The sequence below is a fragment of the Clytia hemisphaerica genome, unplaced genomic scaffold (genome assembly GCF_902728285.1).
Source record: "Clytia hemisphaerica strain Z4C2 unplaced genomic scaffold, Clytia hemisphaerica genome assembly, whole genome shotgun sequence".
Taxonomy (NCBI): Eukaryota; Metazoa; Cnidaria; class Hydrozoa; order Leptothecata; family Clytiidae; genus Clytia; species Clytia hemisphaerica.
This window is the reverse complement of record NW_027104274.1, coordinates 161,461-182,078: the sequence shown is the minus strand read 5'-3', so window position 1 is coordinate 182,078 and position 20,618 is coordinate 161,461. Positions and strand designations below refer to the sequence as shown.

Sequence of the window (20,618 nt, the reverse complement as noted above, 5' to 3'; positions counted from 1 at the left end):
TTTGAAATAATGAAAATCATCTTTCTACACCCCCGTCTCACAGAGCCGTAGTTTGTCCCTTGTTATATCGGTAAACATTGAACTAAGAACATTGTAAAACTAATTTAGCTCTTGTTTGGAAAGTAATATTATATTACTTGGAACTTATTTGGAAAATCCCTATCAGATGATGTGGTATGGTGGTGATTGACAACACTTTGAATCGATTTCCACTCACAACGGTTCATTTTTGGTAAATTAACGAACGTCCACCCGGGTCACGGTAGTCAGTACAAGGCTGACGGGGGTGCTCATTGAAAGCGTCTATAGTTGCAATAATGGACATGAGCCTCTTGCCACTCAATAAAATAGAAATAAAAAATAGATTAAAAAAATTTCGAATCTCCACTCATTCAAATAGCTATTAATTTTCCATCCCGATACCTTCTCCCTGACCCATCTAAATTACGTGTCATTATTCTGATACAAGAGTGTATATGAGTATACCGTAGATTGTCGTTGGAGTGGTCATGATGCTTACATTAGTTTCAAAGATTATAATTGTCGATACGCCATTCTCTATGTGATGTGAACTAGGGTTAATGGTGGTAAAATTTTGTAGTTTATTGGTCATTGACCTTCGGGTGCTGCACAGGTGACTAAGGTTCGAAAAAAATTTCTTATAGGCTGGGAGAACAGATCAAAATTTTGATTCTGAAAACTGTGGAAACAGACCAAATTTTCTAGGGAAGATACTTTGAGATTAAAAATCTAGGTTTTGAGGAGAAACAGATCTTAATTTCTAGGAATAAGATTTTTGAAACTTTTGACCAACAGATCAAATTTTCCAGTAAGGCTATGCCTGGGAAACAGATGTTTATAAAAAGGTCCTCGTTGGATGCTTTCGGTAATTAACTACACTAGATGAGTTTGAGTCTCGGAGGAGCGCTTAAAGTCTCATTTTGGAATTGGACAAGTGTATATTGATGAGAAATGCCATTAAATGCTATGAAGAATCATTTTAATGGTACAATCAAAGACATAAATGTTCGAGGAAACCACTTGAAATTACTGAGAAAACATTGGATAAAGGCCCCCCTCCCCCCCCCCCAAGGGCAATGTTCATTGTGTACGGCCGTCTCATCGTTCAGTGAACATTGCCAATGGGGGGGGGGGGGGGGGGAGACAGCTTGTAATCCTTTCTGTCTTACAATTTTTGACCTTGATTGTAGAAGGGCTTGAACATGAGAAATCGGTAAAAATCAGTCAGCTGTTAATCCAGTGTCTATAATAATTTCATGGTCTGAATTGCAACCTCCATGGAGATGCTTTCTATTAGAAACTCTTTTCTCTAGTCTTGAGGATGAGCAGATGGAACACCAGTCTATAAAATCATAGCCGTATGTTTTTGAAGCCTTTTTGTAGTGTTTTTCTTTCGTTAGCGATTTTAACTCTCGCGGAACTTTTATCTCAATTAAAAACAACCCATTCTGGTCCCTGTTATAAATCATCCACGCATCCCAAAGTTAATGAAAAACAGCATTTTCTCCAAACACGTCTTTTTATCATTCTAAACGTGACAAAATCAATATACGTTGTAGCTGTAGGAATAAATGAAATTTTCCCGACTATATTCTACGACCTAATTCTTTTTGTTACTCGAATGGGTACTTAGTAAAAGTCGACGAATGGTGAGAAATACAAATCAGTAAAACGGGTGGTTCGAAAAACTTTAATGATATTGTTTCATTATCTTATTATCTACCCTTATTAAAAAAATCAATGCGTACAAATTAGAAAAATAAAAAATGTTATCTTATAGAGTTATAGAGCATATACTTAATATATCTAAATACATAACATAACCCACATACACATGGCGTTTGGCGTTTGATTACAGAATTATATTTCAACACTTACGAGGAAGGAATAGACATTTTTTGTTTGTCTTTAACCCTTTAATATCTTATTAGTGTCTAATGATTGTTGTCTTTTAGCTATCGTTTTCCAACAAAACGCGAAACAAACAGTAAAAAAAAGTGAGTCATCATTTCCATGAAAGATTATTTCCTCTTTCTTACTTTTTCAGTCTGTTTTTTTGGCTTTCCCGATGGTAAATTGCTTTTATTTTCATTATTCAGTCCTGCTGCAACATTTTCCTCTCGCTCTTTTTCCATTTTACGAAGATAACTGGTAGGTACAAAAATTAGGGCAAGAATACACATTAATTGAAATATAGCAGCAAAGAAAAGTCCATACTTCATGAAAGTGTCGAAATATGTGGTTTTCTCGTCGATTGTTAGCATATTAAGGGTTTTACAACAATTACAAGCAAATGAAAACCAAAAATCAACAGCAAAGAATCGTAAAAAAATACTCGAAAAATAAAATTAGTCACCGAAATCGAAAACGAAAGCGATAACAATAACAAACATGTTCCGATTCGGTATTTATCGGATCTGATTTGAAATCGGGATAATCGGCGTTTTAGGTTTTAAAAACGAAAGTGAAAAAAGTAAAATATTCCAAAATGGCGGATTCATTTTGGAAAATTTTTAAAAATTACAAAATCTGAAGATGCAAATGAACAAGGACAAACAGCCGGAACAACAGCCAAGTTATAATGTTCGATCAATGGTAGTATTAGTCCCGCTGCTGAGGTCGAAAATTGTTTCGTTTCGTGATACATCTCTTAGATCTAACTTTTTTTGGTGGAAACTCGCGAATTAGTATGTGTAGATTACAAAATCGAAAAGTTTCCGCGATTTTCTAGTGCAAGTGTCGAGAAAATCGACTTAAAAGTTGACTTTTATCGAGTTAATCGATTTTAATCGATTTTCATGAACTTAACAGTTTCTAGGTCATGAGTTTTCACTTTTATGATGCATTTTGCTTGTAAATACTAAAAGCCATCAAAATATTACACTAATAATTAATTCAAGCGATGAAAATGTAGGAAAAACGGCTAAAATCGATAAAATCATCGATAAAACATCGAATGTCAACTGAAAAACTCCGAATGAGTCTGTAGACTTCAAAAATTGTCTGATTTGGCTGAAATTTTGCACACTTGGCCCTTGGGTGAATATCTGCAGATCTAAGTTTTCATTTTTTGAAAATTTTGATTTTTGGGGTCTGGGGACGAGTTTTTCGTCAAAACGAGGCTGAAACTTAGGGGCGGCTTGCAGACCTCAACAATGGTCAGATTTTGCTGAAACGTTGCACACTTGGCCCTTGGGTGAATATCTACAGATATAATTTGCCATTTTTTGAAAGTTTGGATTTTTGGGGTCTGGGGACGAGTTCTTCGTCAAAACGAGGCTGAAACTTTAGGGCATACTGTAGACTTAAAAAATGGTCTGATTTGACTGAAATTTCGCATATTTGCTGCGTTAGTGAATATCTGCAAATCTAAACATCCAGTTTTTTAAAAATATTTATATTTGGGGTCCGGAGACGAGTTTCTTGTGAAAACGAGGCTTTGCGTGGGCAGCCTGTAGACTGGACAGGGTTAAATGGATGAAATTTTGCAAACTTTTCCATACTGATTTTCCTTTTTTGAAATTGTTTTGAAAGACCAGAAACATGTTTTCCGTCGACGACACTTAATCCATGGGAAAATTTTTACGTTAGCTCCAAAGAAAATAAAAGTTACTTTGCTGGATCATCTTCAGTTAGCGAAATTTGTAGACGAATGAACAAACAAACTTTGACACGAGGAACAAACACTTAAAAAGATCTTCAAGATCTTTATGTGGAGTTATGATATGAGCGTATAGTGATTGTGTCACTGCCAGGACTGTCTAGAAGCAGCCGGCGAAGCAATTTTTTAGAAATATGTGTTCTTATTTGGGGCCAAATTGAAAAGTCCCGTTCCTGTCACGGAAGGAAATCAGAGCCTTTTTTGGTCTTTTTTTGAAAAATGGTAAAATGAATGAAAATAGTATTAGTCCTGAATTAAAGCCTTCATAGTACTACTACTTCCAAAGCAAAATAAATTTCATAAAAGTTTTTCCTCGTTGAATAATTGAACTTTGAAGGTTCTGTCACGGAAGGAACGCAGCGAAGACATTAAAAAAGACAAAAGTATGCTGACTCAGATTCCTGTGAATTTAAAGAGAATTTTAAAACCAAAATACCACCAGAAGAAACTTATGTCTATCTGCTTGTCATTGAAAAAAGAACTGAGTAAAAAAAATTAATTTCAATGGCTACAGGCCTTTGCAACTGAGAAAGGTCAGTGTCACGGAAGGACACCGTCACGGAAGGAAAAAATTCCTATTTTTCAAAATCAGCAATAGCGTAAGAAATGTTGACTGAAACTAGTGAAGTGACACATCATATCATGAATCATAGCCATTTTTACTATTCAGCTCATTTCAAAACCTTGGAACTGTATTTTTATTGTTCAATTATAATGGTGATAATAATTAGGAAATTTTACAGGAAAGATTATATTTTTTTAAGCAAAAAAACGTAAAAACGCAACCTTGCAAGCCAGTGAGCTACTTCCAAAGGCTCTAATTAGCATATTTCCATGGTGCTGAAGCGATTTTGAGCGTTTAGAACCCGCTGGGAACAGTAGTTTTGCCAGAAAACAGGTTTTTAGGCCTCCAGAGCCGCCTGGGCCTACACTGTAAGCTTACAGCATTGTACTGGAGCCTTAGTTAAGCTTATTCTGAGCTCCATACAGGGTTGAGCTGGTTCCCAATGGTTCTAAACCTTGTAGGACACTCTCCTGCAATAAATTAGACTCATTGAAGTCCAAGATTTCTAAAAATAACAAGATATTTTTAATCCGTCACGGAAGGACAAGGTGAAAGTGTCACGGAAGGACAATAATTTCAGACCTTGTAAGTGAATATGAAGGAGGTTGCTTTGGAATGTAATTTCATTTTTTGTTAGGGGGTACCAATAGTTAGAACTTGCAATAATATCAAGAATAGTGGACTTGCACAAAACTGGTGAAAAAACTTTTTGTCTTGAAATTGTCACGGAAGGAATTCGATATTTGAAAAAAAGTTTCTGCTTGCAGTACTTTTTTGTTGTTCGACTTATTTCAAAATGAATAAACCTATTAAACTAACTAGGGTATGTACTTGTTTTAAAACAACATTTCATTTTTGATTAATCATTTTATTATTCAAAAGAAGGTCCATTATATTTTAACACTTGTCCTTCCGTGACAAACCTCACTAGTTGTGTCTCGATAAAATCACCTGCTTACAGAGTCTAAAAGTGCGACTCGGTTGATTTAAAAGTTGAAATTGGAAAATTTAAGGGTTATTTAAATAAAAAATCACAGTTACTTATTTTGTTTGTAAGATTTTTGATTTTGTCTTTTGGTTGACGACTTTTCAATTTGGCCCTTTGCTAGGAGGGAGCTTTTTATGGTCTTCAAGTTTTTTTATTCAAATGATGTGTTCTAATTTCTAGGAAACCTATGTAGCTATGTCTCCCAAAATTTATCATTATTCCATGGAGGATGTGTTCTGAAATTAAAGGAGAAACCTTTTGCCTACAAATGTCTAATTATTTCCTTGAAAGATGTGTTCTGAAACCTTCTTTAGCTTTCTTTAGCTTTCTAGGGTTACCAGGCAACAAGAACACACCAATTTTTCATAATTTTTCGATACCCCTGTCTCATTGCATCTCAGAACACATCAAGTTTTCTAGCTCCTACATGTGTTCAGAACACCTCCTAAAAAAGATCGCCTCGTCGGCTGCTTTTGACTGTCGTATATATTACTAATCTATAGTCTGAGTAGGTTTAAACGCCGTAGGATTTGTAGATGAGAACAAACGAGCACTCGTTTTAGACCAATATCGCCTTAATCTTGTATATTTCTTGATAGTGGTTGAAGCCTAGTTTTTTATGATGGATTATATTGATATACCTATCTCGTATTGCAATATGAGGGGACCTGGTTCTTTGAGTAAAATAGATCTCAATCGCTTTCTTCACTCTTGAGGTTGAATCAAGGTTGATAAACGTCTTTAAACATTTCTTCATTTTTTATCAGCTCGATAAGACGTAATTAATCCAGGAATATTGAAAAAGTGAAAAAGAATCACCAGAAAACAAAATTGATTTTGTAGATAATGTTTATAATAGCAAGCCTTTAGTTATTACCTCACTTTGTCTCCTTTATTATTCTACACGGGACCAACGTTCGGTATTCTCTATTCAGGAAAGATTCCTAGAGTAATCAGTGCACTACTTTTAATAGCAGCCTAATAAAACCTCCCGTTTCCTGTTCTTCCCCTCAATGAAAGACTGGTTCTAGGTCAGAGATCTCTGCCACTGAATCAAGGGATGGGGAAGTTGATGTTCAAATTATCGACCCTTTTTACGCCGGCTCTTATTGGCGTTATTTTAGAGCTCGCGGCCTAACGGACCGGCGTTAAAAAGGCTGACGTAAAAAGAGCCAAAATTATACATTTTAATCCTAAAAGCGGTGTTTCTTTTTTTTGAACCATTTTTTCGCAATCCAAGTGGCTTTCTGAACAAATTCAAGGTGGAAATTACCGAAATTCTTGCCTCGTATCCAAATAAGTGAATTTCGACGATAAAAATTTTACGCAAATTTTCCTACTCACAGATGGCATTTTGATGAAATATTCTGTCATAATTTTCTGTTTTGAAGCCTAAATTAAATTGCAGTTTTTGCAGGTTTTGGTGTTATTTGCAGCCCTTATTGGCGTAGGCCCAAAAATGGGCAGTGGCGTAAAAAGTACCGATGAGGTAATATGAATTGTCACTGCACTGAATAAAACGAGATATAAATCTTTCTTGAGAGAGAGAGGTACATCCCTGTGTCACGATCTGGTGGGACCACTCTACTCATTGAAAATAGTTGCCGTAAAATCGTCCCCGCTAAGAAAGATATGCTGAAATTCCAATGAAGTACAGTAGTTCATGAGATTTATCTCCAGAAGGAAAAACTAAACTTTTGGGGCTGAATCTCCATCTCTACTTTCAAAGTAGAAACAGTAGGATTTTGCATTATATTTCGCCACATTAAAAATCTTTACCCAGTTATTGAGACAGAGGTGCAATTTTCGATAGATTTTTAATCATCGGGATTGATATATCATCTCAAAAATGGACTTCATTGCTCGTGGTGAGTGCAGGAAATGGTTGTCAAGATCAAGAATTTTCTTCAAGGCAGTAGCATGTTTATTTATTTCTTCAAAACAAAGCTAGGATGCGCGACATTTTAAATAACTGCGGCGGTAGCTAAAGCTTAAGGAATTTAGCAAATCAGAAAAATGAGATTTTCCCTTGAATTTTTAGCATACCTGCCGTACGACTTCTATACCTTTTAAGTTTTACTTTATTTGACACGAAATTCGATCATGATGAAGTTTCAGTCAAATAAAAGACAATTTCATCAAAAAAAGTGAAGACCTTAAAAACATCGCAATCAATATCTTTGAAGAAAAGAAGTTGCATCTGCCCTTTAAAAATTGCGAATTTTTCTTTTAGGACGCTTGCTTTCAGGCCCTTTGTGCCAGAGTTTATGTAATATAAAATGTAAACTGTTGCCCCAAAACATTCAGCCAAGGGAACAAGTCTGCTTCAAAATACTGCCACGCTGCCCCAAAGTTTCAGCCTCGTTTTGACGAGAAACTCGTCCCAAACTCGTCCCCAGGCCCCAAAAATACAAATTTTCAAAAAAAGAAAAATTGGATCTGCAGATATTCACCCAAGGGCCAAGTGTGCAAAATTTTAGACAAATCCAACCATTTTTTAAGTCTGCAGTGTGCCTTAAAGTTTCAGCCTCGTTTTGACGAAGAACTCGTCCCCAGACCCCAAAAATCCAAACTTTCAAAAAATGACAAATTATATCTGTAGATGTTCACCCAAGGGCCAAGTGTGCAAAATTTCAGCAATTCTGACCATTGTTGAGGTCTGCGCAGGCCGCCCCTAAGTTTCAGCCTCGTTTTGACGAAAAACTCGTCCCCAGACCCCAAAAATCAAAATTTTCAAAAAATGAAAACTTAGATCTGCAGATATTCACCCAAGGGCCAAGTGTGCAAAATTTCAGCCAAATCAGACAATTTTTGAAGTCTACAGACTCATTCGGAGTTTTTCAGTTGACATTCGATGTTTTATCGATGATTTTATCGATTTTAGCCGTTTTTCCTACATTTTCATCGCTTGAATTAATTATTAGTGTAATATTTTGATGGCTTTTAGTATTTACAAGCAAAATGCATCATAAAAGTGAAAACTCATGACCTAGAAACTGTTAAGTTCATGAAAATCGATTAAAATCGATTAACTCGATAAAAGTCAACTTTTAAGTCGATTTTCTCGACACTTGCACTAGAAAATCGCGGAAACTTTTCGATTTTGTAATCTACACATACTAATTCGCGAGTTTCCACCAAAAAAAGTTAGATCTAAGAGATGTATCACGAAAATCGTTTTCTAGCCACTTTTTTCGATCTCAGCAGCGGGACTATATAGCTCAAACTATCATACTGGAACAAAAGATTTTTTTTACTGTTTTTTATCTCTTCTATCTCTTCCTGGTTTATAGTCAAAGTAAAGTGAACCACCACGAGAGTGGGTTTTACTTGCATCAGTGGAGGCTAACATGCATACCCCTCAAATTAATGACCTGTCTGGTCATTAAAATAGACCTTTTTTCAAAGAGGCAACCCTGTTGAATAATTATGTAAGCCAGCCATACAAACAATGATACAGCAAAGCATAATTACTGTTTCATGCATATTGCATGCCCCAGCAGAGATCAGACGGTGTCAATCGTACAACTTCGAACAAAAATCGCAATCAAACCAATTGAACGTAATCGAACGTGATCAAATAATTGTGATTCGATTGTCGAGCGTAATTTCCAAAGTTATTCCATAATCAAAACACAAAAAATCACCTTTTCAAAGTTTAATAGTCCAGAATATCTGCTTACTCCCCCCCCCGGCCCAGCGAGAAATATATAATCTTTTGAAAGCACCAAAAATAGCAGATTAAATCTAGCCTTTCACGTGATAGCTAAAAACGAATTTTAGCACTAGAAAGCTGAAAACCTCAGCTTTCAGATGGTGTATACTGCTAACATGAAAAAATCGCAATTTCTTTTATTTTCCAAACAACCTGTAGATTTTCAAATAAAGCAGCATGTGATACCGTGAGTGGTCCTAAATCCGACAGCCCTGCCTAAATCCGATGGGGTCTTTCAAAGATACAAACTAAAAAAAACGAACAACTTCGCTGTGACGCAATGAAGATACCAAAGTGTCAACTAAACTGAGAGATTTGATACACTGAACCAATTGAACCAAAACAATAATTGCTTCTTATACAAAAAATAATTTTTTATTACAAAATTGTTAAACGTTTTAAACACGAACAAAGGATTCAGAAAAATATAAAAGAGGTAATTATTTTTACAACTCACACTTTTTTGATCACATTAATTGACATCTTGACATTATAGTCATCTTGCGTCTTGTTAGATGTTTTGTTTCGAGAGTTCTTTCAATAGTTTATTGTTCAACTTGGAGAGGGAATGTTTGTACACATAGAATTTTTTTTCACAACAGTTATTTGGGGGGTCGAATTTAGGCAGGGCTGTCGGATTTAGGACCACACTCACGATATAGCCTGGGAATCCAAGCTCATAATTTTAGAAAAAACAAAAAATACCTCACCTCACAAAGTTCTAAAATCATAGAGCTTGGTGCAGGTAGATTAGTCAGACACAGAATGTTATAAACAGTCTGTGTGTGAACCCAGGCAAACACACATAATCAACTTACCATAAAACTCCTCCACAATCTATAAAGACTTTCAAAGCTACTAAAAACCAAATAAAAACATCAGCCACATGTATTTAGACTTCCAGCCAACAGCCATTTTGTTTTGAAATGAATCTATTTTTCTATTTTCATTTGGTTTCCTTTTTTCTGCAGAGTCAGCTTTTTCCATAAATTATGCGCGCGCATCGAAATAATCAAAATGCGTGCGAAAGTACTGCTAAGTAATACGCCGAAAGCTGGCCAATCAGGTCGAACCTGCATTGCAGGGAAAAATCTCCCTGCAGGCGAGTTACCTGCGCCAAGCGTTAAACCAGCAGCAAAAATATCATAAACTAGACTGTGAAAAAAGTTTAACGCTTGGATTCCCAGGCTACATGTGATAGATTGTAGCCTAATCCTACCCTTGGTTTACTAAAAAAACTGTGATTGAAAAGATGAACCAGCTCATTAGCGACAGCCATTTGTTTCCATGCAGGTCAGGAATTTTCCGGTGCCGTAAGTCAGCGCTTAGTCATGTTTTCACCTTGACGTCAAAAAACATCAATATCTTTGGAAAGATTCAGTTTTTTTATTTGTTTCCCTGATATGTAATTTCTGATTGATTTAAAAAAAGAATGAAAAGATTTGAACGATTTAAAGGTAAGTATCAGGTAATGCATTGTTAAGTTTATTTTGGTGAATTCTTCCTTGTTCAGCGCCAAAAATCCCGATAAGTGGGCACCCTACCAAATGCTTTAACTGATAACACATCCTTTTGTGTGCCTATTGCCTGATGTGATGAACAAATAACCATTATTGATTTGCTCCGTCGTGTTGCCACCAATTTATTCTTCTTCCTCTCAGTCTGATGATCGAGTGTGCAATCAGAGTGCGCAGGCAGTCCACTATATACAAAGTTTTTTTAACATATTGGGTCATTCAAGATAATTTTCGTTACCCCCGTCAGACGACGTACATTTTAAATTTTTTTCTAGCCTCGGAAATAATTTTTTTTCCTTTGGTTGAATTGCCTTTTCTTCTCTCGCCTTGGAAATTTTGAATTTTGATGAAAACATGTCCTAGTAAATCTCGTGTTGTCCGCCCCCTGTTATAGACAAATTCTGGAATGGCCCATTTTGATTTGAAGCCCACTTGGTGCAAAAGCAAATTTGCTTATTTCATAATTTGCTGTTTGCATTTGATAATCAAATTAAATGACTTTAGTGTTTCGGTAAAATTGTGGCCGAATTGCCATCCCATGTTTTGTCAGGTAGTCCCAAGTTAGAGCCGTTGACGGTAGGAGTTTTAGTCTAATCTGTATGTAGCTACTGCTAAATGTTTGTATTTGGACTTTTAATCTCAACATGCATACGCTTAGTTATTAGTTATATGAAATACAGTATTTGATAAAAATAAAACAGGTTGAAATTGATCTACTATTTAGGCTATTGTGTAGAGTCATTGCGTAATGATGTATTCACCTTTGAAGTCAAAATGGTATAGCGACTAGCTAAAGTCTTTTAGCTATGTCTGCTCATCTAGCCCTTCAAAAAACTATAACATTTGGCAAAATATTCTAAATAAAAAATTAAAAAAGTTAATGTCTTTGAAACTTCTTTCTAGGGTCCTTTGCAAAAGTTTATGCTCACAAAAAATTATTGACAAAATAGAAAATCTAAACGTCTACAATTATGGGATGGAGACCTTATTCAAATCATTTTTGACCAGGGGTTGTTTTTCATAGGGATTTTTTGCTGTCAGATTATAAGAGGCCCCCCCAGCGGACCCTCAATTCACACAATCACGCAATTTTCTTTTGAAATTCATGCATTCACGCAGATTTTCTTCCAGTTTCACGCAATCACCCAATTTTTCAGAAAATCAGAAAATTTTCGGGAAAAATCGGGAAACATTGGAAAATCGGAAACATTGCACACAATCAGTGGGAAAAAAGGGAAAATTCACGTATTCATGCACAAAATAGCCCAGATTCACGCATTCACGCAGTCAAAAAGTGGATTTTCACATTCACGCAAGTTTTTTCAATTTTCACGCATTCGCGCAACCAAAAATGGCCATTCACGCATTCACGCAAACCGCTGGGGGGGGCTTATAATAATATTCTTTCTATCCTTTGCAATTTAGATCACATAAAATCAGGAGTGACCTGTTATCAAGTGATGTTTTTGATTTTTTTGCTATTTACAATTCTGCCAACACTGGATACAACTACATTAATTGAACGTGGTAATCAGAAAGACAATTATGTTACACGCTTTAAAAGCACTGATGAAGCTTGTAGACATACCACATGTTACTCTTATGCAGCTGGATGTGCGATGTATGGTTCTCTACCAGATTGCTGCTTTTGTGTTTGTACAGCAGATTTCACATTTCTAAGCTATAGTGATGGATGTGTATCGCAAGGTTATATATACAGATCTTTCAACATTAAAGGATTCACAGCATGGCAAATTCAATTTGTCAATCATCATGGACCAAGAATACCAACTCTTTTCAACCTTCAATCATTCGAACAATACATGTTCAATATATATAATATACATAATGAAGATAGTTGTAAAGCAGGACCTATCTATTTTGTGGATAATGAAGGAAACATGAAGTCTTATCATCAAAATTATTGTCAAGTTTTACTCAGAGTATTGACTGTTATCAGTAATGGCAAAGAAATGTTGTTGTTTAAGGTATGATTGAGATCATTTTCAAGTAGGCAATTTAGCCGTGTTATGATAAAATAACGGTATGACCCGGGAGGCCACTCAAGGTAAATGACCTACCAGACTATGGCCCTTAAGGGTAGGTTTTTCATAGTTCAGCTAGTGCACTATAAGGGTAGGAAATTACAATTAACTGCACTGAACTGTATGTAAGGGTAGGAAATTGTATTAAAAGGCCAATTTTTTGGTAAAATTGGCACAAAATTGGTCAATTTTGGAGGAAAAATTCCACATTTTCTTGGAAAATTGCTAAACTTTTTCCCATTACGGGCGAGAAATTTTGAAAAAGTGCACTGTAAGGGTATGATTTTTCATGGAAATTCACTGCACTGTAAGGGTCCGATTTTAGAAGCCAAATTTTGGGCCGAACGTATGGTCGTTTTCAGATCGAGTGCCCCCCTCCCGGGCAGTATGAGTAATAATTCCCGAAAGTTTGAGATCTTTAATTATGCTGAGGCTGTCTGAGGGGATTGAGTTGTTTAACTTGAGATTTAGCATTGCCTTTTCAAAAAAAAAGTGCTAAAATTTAGTTGGGGATTTGGGTGTCATCTGTAAAATTAGGTCCCAATGGAAATTTGGAAAGGCCTTATCTGTGAAATATTTTTGGACAAAACTCAAAAAATGTCAAATACACTACTGTTAAATGTTTACTGACATCAAAGATGCACAAATAATGTGTATTTCAAAAACCAATTTGCATGATTTGATAGTATTATATAAAAAGGCACAAAAGTGTGAAAATATTGTCTCTCAGTAGTGCTAACCCCGAAATTAAGTTCCCTCGAAATCTTAAAATTAAAGTAACCCAACATAATGCATTTTTATTAAATTATTAATTTTACTTTAGTGGTCAGAAAAGTATCAAACAAGCTGGAGTAAATTAGCCGGACAGATGATGGTGTTTACTGTGACTTGCAACAAAAACACATATCCAGTATTCTTTCAAATATTTGGTAGCCAAACAGGTAAATTATTCATTCTTTTTGGTGAAATTATGTGACATTTTCCCCTGTCTTGTATTGGAATCCATAAAGAAAGTGCTTTTGATTGTTTTCATGAAATGAAGTTAAACACTCTCTCTGTAAAGTTAATTATAAACGGGAGCCTACATGTTTTTTTTTTATAAGAAAGTGTATGCCCCTTGGTCAGGCTCGTGTATGCTTAAGTTCTCAAAGCATCCAGGCATAGTTTATGCTTATTATATGCTTAAGAATTATGCTTATGATTCACCCCGAGCCAAGTTTTTTAATGAATTCAGAAATTTTGTAAAAAATTTGTTCAGATTTTGGGAGCAGTAGAATGTAGCTAGCCGTGGAATGTCTTATTTTTTACTTGGCCTCTACCAAACCAGATAAAAATGAAACAAAAACAGATAAAAATGACCACTTGAAAAATATTTTAGGCTGACATATATGCTCATGTTATGCTTAGGAATTCTGCAAATCTGAGCCTTCATATGCTTATAAGCGTTATGCTTATAAAAAAAAACATGTAATTGGGTGACCTTAGACCAGAGCTTCACTTCAAGAAAACTTGATCCTGAATATCCTAAAATATTGCAAAGAAAAAACAAACCTGTGAAAAAAGGTGATAGATATTCAAGACAAGAGTAAGAAAATTTCTATAAGAAAAGAGATGATGTGGTTTCCCTGATTGACCCAAAAGCAAAAAGAATTTTCCTTTGCCGCGCTACTCTGTACCAGAATGTATATCATGTTTATCGGTATCGCTTCGTAGTACGGCAACTATTTTTGAAATTAGCTGTAGATACTGGGTCTATGTACAGACAATTGACGCACGTGATGGTGTCTTCTTATTTTTGACAGGTTCTCCAGCAGCCATTGATACAAGATTAGAGGAAAAAAAATCGAATTGTATGAAGGTGAACTATTTTTTTTACTGTTGAGTACTTTTTTACTTATTAGCATGATCAATAGACCTTTTTATAAAGTACGTCACGAACATCACTTGCCTCGTATTCAAAAGATTTCCATGGTGATTATGTCCCTTGAGACATTAAATTATTTTATTATGAATAGGAAGTAGTTTTAATAAAATCCGTTGGGAGTTAATCACCATGGCAATAATTTCAAAACGAGCTAGGTGAACTATTTTTTTTACTGTAGAGCACTTTTTTACTCATAGTGTCAGCCTGGGTTTAGGTCTCAGGCAAAAATTAGGTCCCCCCTGAATTTTAAGTCCCCCCAAAGATTTATGAATTTTTCGTTAGCCTCCAGGATTTTTGACCCTAGACACTTTCAAAAAATTGATGCAGTAAAAAATATTTTTCCAATGTAAATTGCGTTCAGTTCTAAGTTTAAGATAAATAATTTAGCACACTTTCTAAAAAAATATTGGGCCGGAGGCGAAAATTTTTCAGATTCATGAGTTTCAATTTGAGTAATTGAAGCCAACTATTAAGCTGAATTATTTTAGCCCCCACGTTAAGTGATAAGATTTTAGCTCCCCCCAAGTACATAGGTCCCCCCAAAAAAGTGGTGTACTTCCAGCCCCCTCCTCTTTTGGATAAAATTTAGGGTGTAACAGGGGGGGGGGCTGACGCTATGTTACTTATTAGCATGATCAATCGAGGATCATAGGTTTTCGATGACGATATGATTCTGTATGATAGTATATTAGCAAGCGTCTGCCTTGCCTGAGACATAGGAAAGTGAGAATATTACTTATAAAGAGTTCTTTAAAAAGATGATAAATTTTGCCGCATTATAAATTATAGGCTGAAATCAGCCTCAGCCATTCGAATTTTTTTCCAAACTGAACCACAGCACAAAGCCTCAATCACTTCAGGAAAGTTCATCCAATTAAGGTTCAGTTGAAAATCTGATGGGAAAAGAAAACTTTCAGTTATTTCAACTCCCGGTTATTCAAAATAAACTTTTATCCCCCTTGGAGCTTCGAACAACCGGGAGTCTATTGTAGTTAGTTTTATTCAGCAAACGTAGTGAGTCTAATGCAAGCATAAGCTGCTGCTAAATATAACGACCTGATTTACTTGTTTTGTTTGATAGCATCTTAATGTAATTAACTTATTAAAACTACTGACCTTTATATACCCTGGACCAATCCCGGCCAAGCAAAATCTTTGATCGGAGTTTTTTGAAAAGTTGTGGTGGCACCATAGTATAAGAAAGCCGCGGCTGGAATGATAACATCTGAACTTCTGTTGTTCTATCTCTGTCGTATTTGATGACTATTTTTTGATCAAGAGATCAGTAATGTAGCATCTTTAATGGTAAATTTTATTAGTTTGTCGTTAATACTTACTTCTCAGTGTGTTTTAGACATTAATGATATACCCTTGATAATACACTTGCATTATAAAATATTGTAAAGGAAAGATCGACAATAAAAAATTTAAACAAGCACAAAATGGAAAAGAATTGAAAGAACTCAAAAATAAACAAAGTGCCTCGAATGCCTTCGCAATATTTCAGTGAAATCTTTTAGAAATCAATGAAAAAGTACATCTAGATAATACTGTGAAAGTTTCATGCCAGCACCTTCAAAATTTATCATTCAAACTGACAAGAAAGTTGTCATCTTGAATATAGTTCTTATAATTTCAATTTTGGCGAAAAACTATTTTTTCCTCAAAATACCCCTAAAATATGTCCAAATTAGTTCAAGTGTTCTATTGGGTACAGATTCAAAGATACCTAACAATAAAAAAACTTTTTGTGAAGGAAAATAAGAGTAAAATTTCAAAAACTATCTACCAATAATAAACTGAGCATCTTGATGTTCTTATAAAGCTCGGAGACAGAGATAGAACAGCAATTAACTGAGAAGACAATGTGGTACATATTCCAGCCGCGGTTTTCTTATACTATAGTGGTACTACTCAATAGCGGTGTAAATACATCGAGAGCGCTAGATCTACTTTCCCTCCAAAACTTTTGATGATGTAGCGCCGTTAGGCATTAATTTTTAACAATGCAATGGCTTCTTTACGGGTACCAATTCAAAAAAAAACTTCGATCAAAGATGGCGAATATAGCTTGGCCCAGGGATATATAAAAATCAGTGATTAAAACTTACCCAATTTCTCTCAACGCCAGAAGCCTGTCGACAAGCAAAATATCATTGTTATCGTTCTTTGTGTGTTCGGTGCTGTTGGCTTGCTTATATTCATCGCTAAGTTGTATTGCTTTTTCAAGAAGAATAAAAAGTAAGCTTTACCAATATTTTTCTGTCTTAATAGCGCTCCGCAACGCATACGTCATAATTACTACTTTTCACTTTTTTGACGATTGTACGAGTTGCAATCCCACAATTCAAAGCGGCTCAATTAAAGATACGTGCAAGTTGTTATATTTCTTTTGTCAAATGATGCAATTAACATGCAAAAGAGATTAACGCAAAGGTTGATGGGATTGGAACTTGTACAAACACATCGAGAGTAATGATTATGTCAAAAATAAAATCTATTTTTAGACTCAGTGCGGTGCGCTATTTAAAATATTTGCCAAATTAACTAGTTTAAAGTTATTCCTTATGAGGGAAAACTCAATTGCAAATCTAATCTGTCTCCTTTATATTCACAATATGTTTCAAAACTGACTTAAAAATAAAAAAGATTTTTCAAATTTTTTTTTGCAATTTATTTCTACAGGTTTCGAGAAAGTGTAACTTTACGACTTCAACGACAACCTAGAGCACCAGGTATCTATTATAAGCTTGAATCCTCTCTAATGAGAATCGGTTCAAATTACAATTTTGAATCTAGAAAGTATTACACAAGGGCTTTAAGGGATTTGAAGTTTATGGCCTTGTTTTCCAGTGTATCCAGCTTTTTGATGTTCACTAATAGCGTCCGTCCAGCATTAACGTGAATAAAGTATGAGATACACGGGGAATCTGCACCTGATCCTTGTGAACCGTCATCTGCTTCAATCTTCAATCCCTACCATTTTTCTTTCATTTCTAGACAACGATTATGTTCAAGAATCAATGATAAGAAAGCCAACGCCAAACGAAGCAAACGGTATGATTCAAGACTTTTTAATGTTAAGTTAGGTATTGGTGGACCGAATTCTGAAATAGAAATAGAACGACATGATATCTATATTATAATACGCTTAAATCGGAACTCTCCCATTCTCGCATGAGGCTTTTTTTGAATACACGGCAATTTTTTTCGCGCCTTTTTGATTGTATATTCAATTCTATTCGCCAAGTGCACTTCCATTCAAGAGAGCACATTTCTCCTTGATGGAGAAACACAACTGACTGTGCAATAGCACTATTAGCATAATTTATAGTTTTTTAAAAAAAAGTTTATGTCGGTTATGAAATAATTTTGATTCACATGGGAATACGTCGAAGATAAAATTTGAGTTTTCAAAAAGACATCATATTTATGATTACCCTTGAGATTAATAAAGCTCCGATGACATTTCCCTTATATTTGATACTCTGATAAAAACATTTCAATTTAATGGACTTGACAATATGAGAAAAGTTGATGACTTATTCCCAATTCAATTATGAAATTTTTTAATCAATGTTTGCTATTTTTTGTTCTATTGAGATAGCAAAATGAAAACGCTTACGCTTACTTACGCATTGAGTTTAATTGTTAAATAATTGTTGACTCTGTTAAGAGGTATTGAAAAAAGGCACTCTTTATATTCCACCGTAAAGCACTGTGGTCTTTGGAGTGATCGGTGTTGCCAAGTACCTCTAATACTGAATTTGAATTTCTATTTGTTTTTTATCTTCATCCTTGCGTGAGGAAAATAATAGTCTTTCCTCTCCCAAAAACCCAAAAAAAAGCACGTTTAAAGTATGACCGATTTCTCGCGAGAAATTTTTAACTCAATTTTCACCAATATTTACATGAGCATTATTTTTAGCGAGTCAAGAACATTATTGTTTGAAGGTTTTCAACAAAAGAAATTATGACAAATTTATACAATTTAATAAGGAGAAGAAAAATCAAAATTCAACTAAAAATACTTTCACCATATTTTTTAATGTGCATTAATTTTAGTGTCCCCTTAAAAATTTTAAACATCAATTTTTACGAAAAAGGCCTAAATTTAAGAACATTTCTTCTCGCAAAATAAGTACATTTGTATACAAATCCCTACAAGTTTCTGAAAAATAGAAAAGCGAGCGAAGCGAGCGTATTAAAAGGAGTAAGAAGTCGTCTCGGACGACGCCGGGACGGCTAGTTGTAATGAAAGCACAATTTAAATTCTACAAAACAGTCTGGTTGCAATTTAGCTCGGGGGCCACTTAAACTGATAAAAATTTAGATTGAAATCTCAATGGGGAATAAAAATTATATTGTTCCAAGGTTAAAAAATCCAGTGGAGATGGTTTTGGAGTACAGATTCTAAACAAAGAATTTCTCAGTGGGGCTGAAATTCTAGGGTATCTTTCGCACCGGGGACGAAATCTTTGCCTAATTTTCTAGTGGGGCTGGGGCCCCAGCGGGCCTGTGACACAGGGGTGTATGGATTTTATTTAATCTTTCCGTGTTTATTTTTGAACAGGTGATACGTCAGGTGATATGGTTATGGTTCAAGTGGTGTACGATGAAGAGGGTACTGCACCAAGAGTCGTCTTCAGTAACTCAAGAAGGTGATTCTTTCACGCAATATGCTGTGATGACGTTCTATGGTCAAACGGTTGTTTATAAGCTGCATAAAGTGAGGACTTTCAACTGCTTTCAATAGTACTTTCACTCTCCAAAAAAATATCTGTTTGGAAATAGACAAGACTCAAGAAAGAGACTTTTGTGATATGCGTTAAACAGTTGTTGATGAATTACCATTGGTCGTCGACCATGATATTGGACGTATATGTGTTGACGAGATGCATAAAGGAAGGACTTTAATAAGTACTTTCACTCTCCAAATATATATCTGCGTTATTTAGCAATAGACAATAGATTTCAAATCAACCGAAGATCGCGAAGACTATAGCTACACCAAAATAGAAGGGATTCGTGAAAAGGTCTAAGAAACCTCAGGGAAAAGTCTAACGATTCTACGAGATATTCTAATTTCGAATTTTATGACGTTCTCAATAATGACGTCACATCCTATTTTCTCCCTAATTTCTCAAAAGAAGCTAAAGCATGAAAACAAAACTGTCCGTTGAAACATTAATATACTCCAGTGAATTGGGTCCAAACGAGTGTTTGGGGTACAGGGTGTCCCGAAAAAAGAACTTTATCAGACCACTTCCATGAGTAGTAAAAAATGTTTCTTTTTAAATACAACGGCAATTAATATCATTTACAATTCACAATAATGCAATAACCGATAGTCCAAAAATGTTTCTATGAATATTTTTAGTCAAACAATCAAGTAATTAAAAACAGTGCTATTTAGATTTCGTGATACCGGCACATTTTTTTTTTACTTATGGAAGTGGCCTGACACAGGACTTTTTTTCGGGGCACCCTGCTTCATAAATGACGCTTGTTCTCTAGATGAAGGATTTATTGTATATATTTTATTGCATTATCTTCAGTTCTTCTTATTGATATTATGTAAATATTTTTAAAGACATTTAGTTTTTTCCATACATCTTTTGTAAAATACAACAACATTTATATAATGTAAATACTATACTATACAGCATACGTACGAATAGAAAACAAAGAAATTCGTACAAATGTTCATACACAATTTAATTAAAACCAGATTTTTTTGTCCACTTTTTATAATCCTCTCAATTCATACAACTCAACTCCCACATTATTGTATTTCTGATAAATTTTATTCAAATTATGGCGTTTTATATGAAATATTTTTGGGCCAATTTTTTAAAGTTTACTGCAATTTTAAGCTTATAAGGTGATATACACCCCCTTCTTACAGACCCGGTAGGATTTTTTCAGCCAGTGGAGATAAAAATAGCGGACTCAAACTCGATAGGCATGGGAATTATTGATATTCCCATATTTCTTATGACTGGGGATATCAATTCTTTAGTGTTCAAGTCAGAAAATTCAGCGGAGATAGGAAAAATATAAAATATTTTGCAGTGAGGATAGGTTCATTTGATTATTTACAATAGGGGCGAAAATTGGAGGATAATTTTCCAAACGGGGATGATATGTTGGCCAATTTTTTCAGTTGGAAGGGTTCCCAG

General features: G+C 35.0%; 1 protein-coding gene across 2 annotated transcripts; it reads left to right on the top strand.

Annotated features, from left to right (window-relative positions):
• Positions 1 to 2,502: 2,502 nt before the first annotated feature.
• On the top strand, positions 2,503 to 20,152 carry LOC136816731 (uncharacterized). Of its 2 annotated transcripts, XM_067073051.1 has the most exons (8): positions 2,503 to 2,616; positions 11,893 to 12,455; positions 13,336 to 13,453; positions 14,315 to 14,370; positions 16,568 to 16,677; positions 17,122 to 17,171; positions 17,437 to 17,493; positions 19,010 to 20,152. In XM_067073051.1, the coding sequence occupies exons 2-8, from the start codon at positions 11,928 to 11,930 to the stop codon at positions 19,099 to 19,101; spliced, it is 1,011 nt and encodes a 336-aa protein (XP_066929152.1). In that variant the 5' UTR covers positions 2,503 to 2,616; positions 11,893 to 11,927; the 3' UTR covers positions 19,102 to 20,152. The 2 variants fall into 2 exon arrangements, with proteins under 2 accessions (XP_066929152.1, XP_066929150.1); XM_067073049.1 differs by lacking the exon at positions 2,503 to 2,616 and having other exon boundaries at positions 11,334 to 12,455.
• The last annotated feature ends 466 nt before the right edge of the window (positions 20,153 to 20,618 follow it).

Bases quoted from the DNA above. Each gene is read 5' to 3' on its own strand.
- LOC136816731 (XM_067073051.1), top strand. From the start codon at position 11,928: ATGTTTTTGATTTTTTTGCTATTTACAATTCTGCCAACACTGGATACA. The intron at 13,454-14,314 runs GTAAATTATTCA...TATTTTTGACAG, and splicing joins AATATTTGGTAGCCAAACAG to GTTCTCCAGCAGCCATTGAT. The intron at 16,678-17,121 runs GTAAGCTTTACC...TTATTTCTACAG, and splicing joins TTTTTCAAGAAGAATAAAAA to GTTTCGAGAAAGTGTAACTT.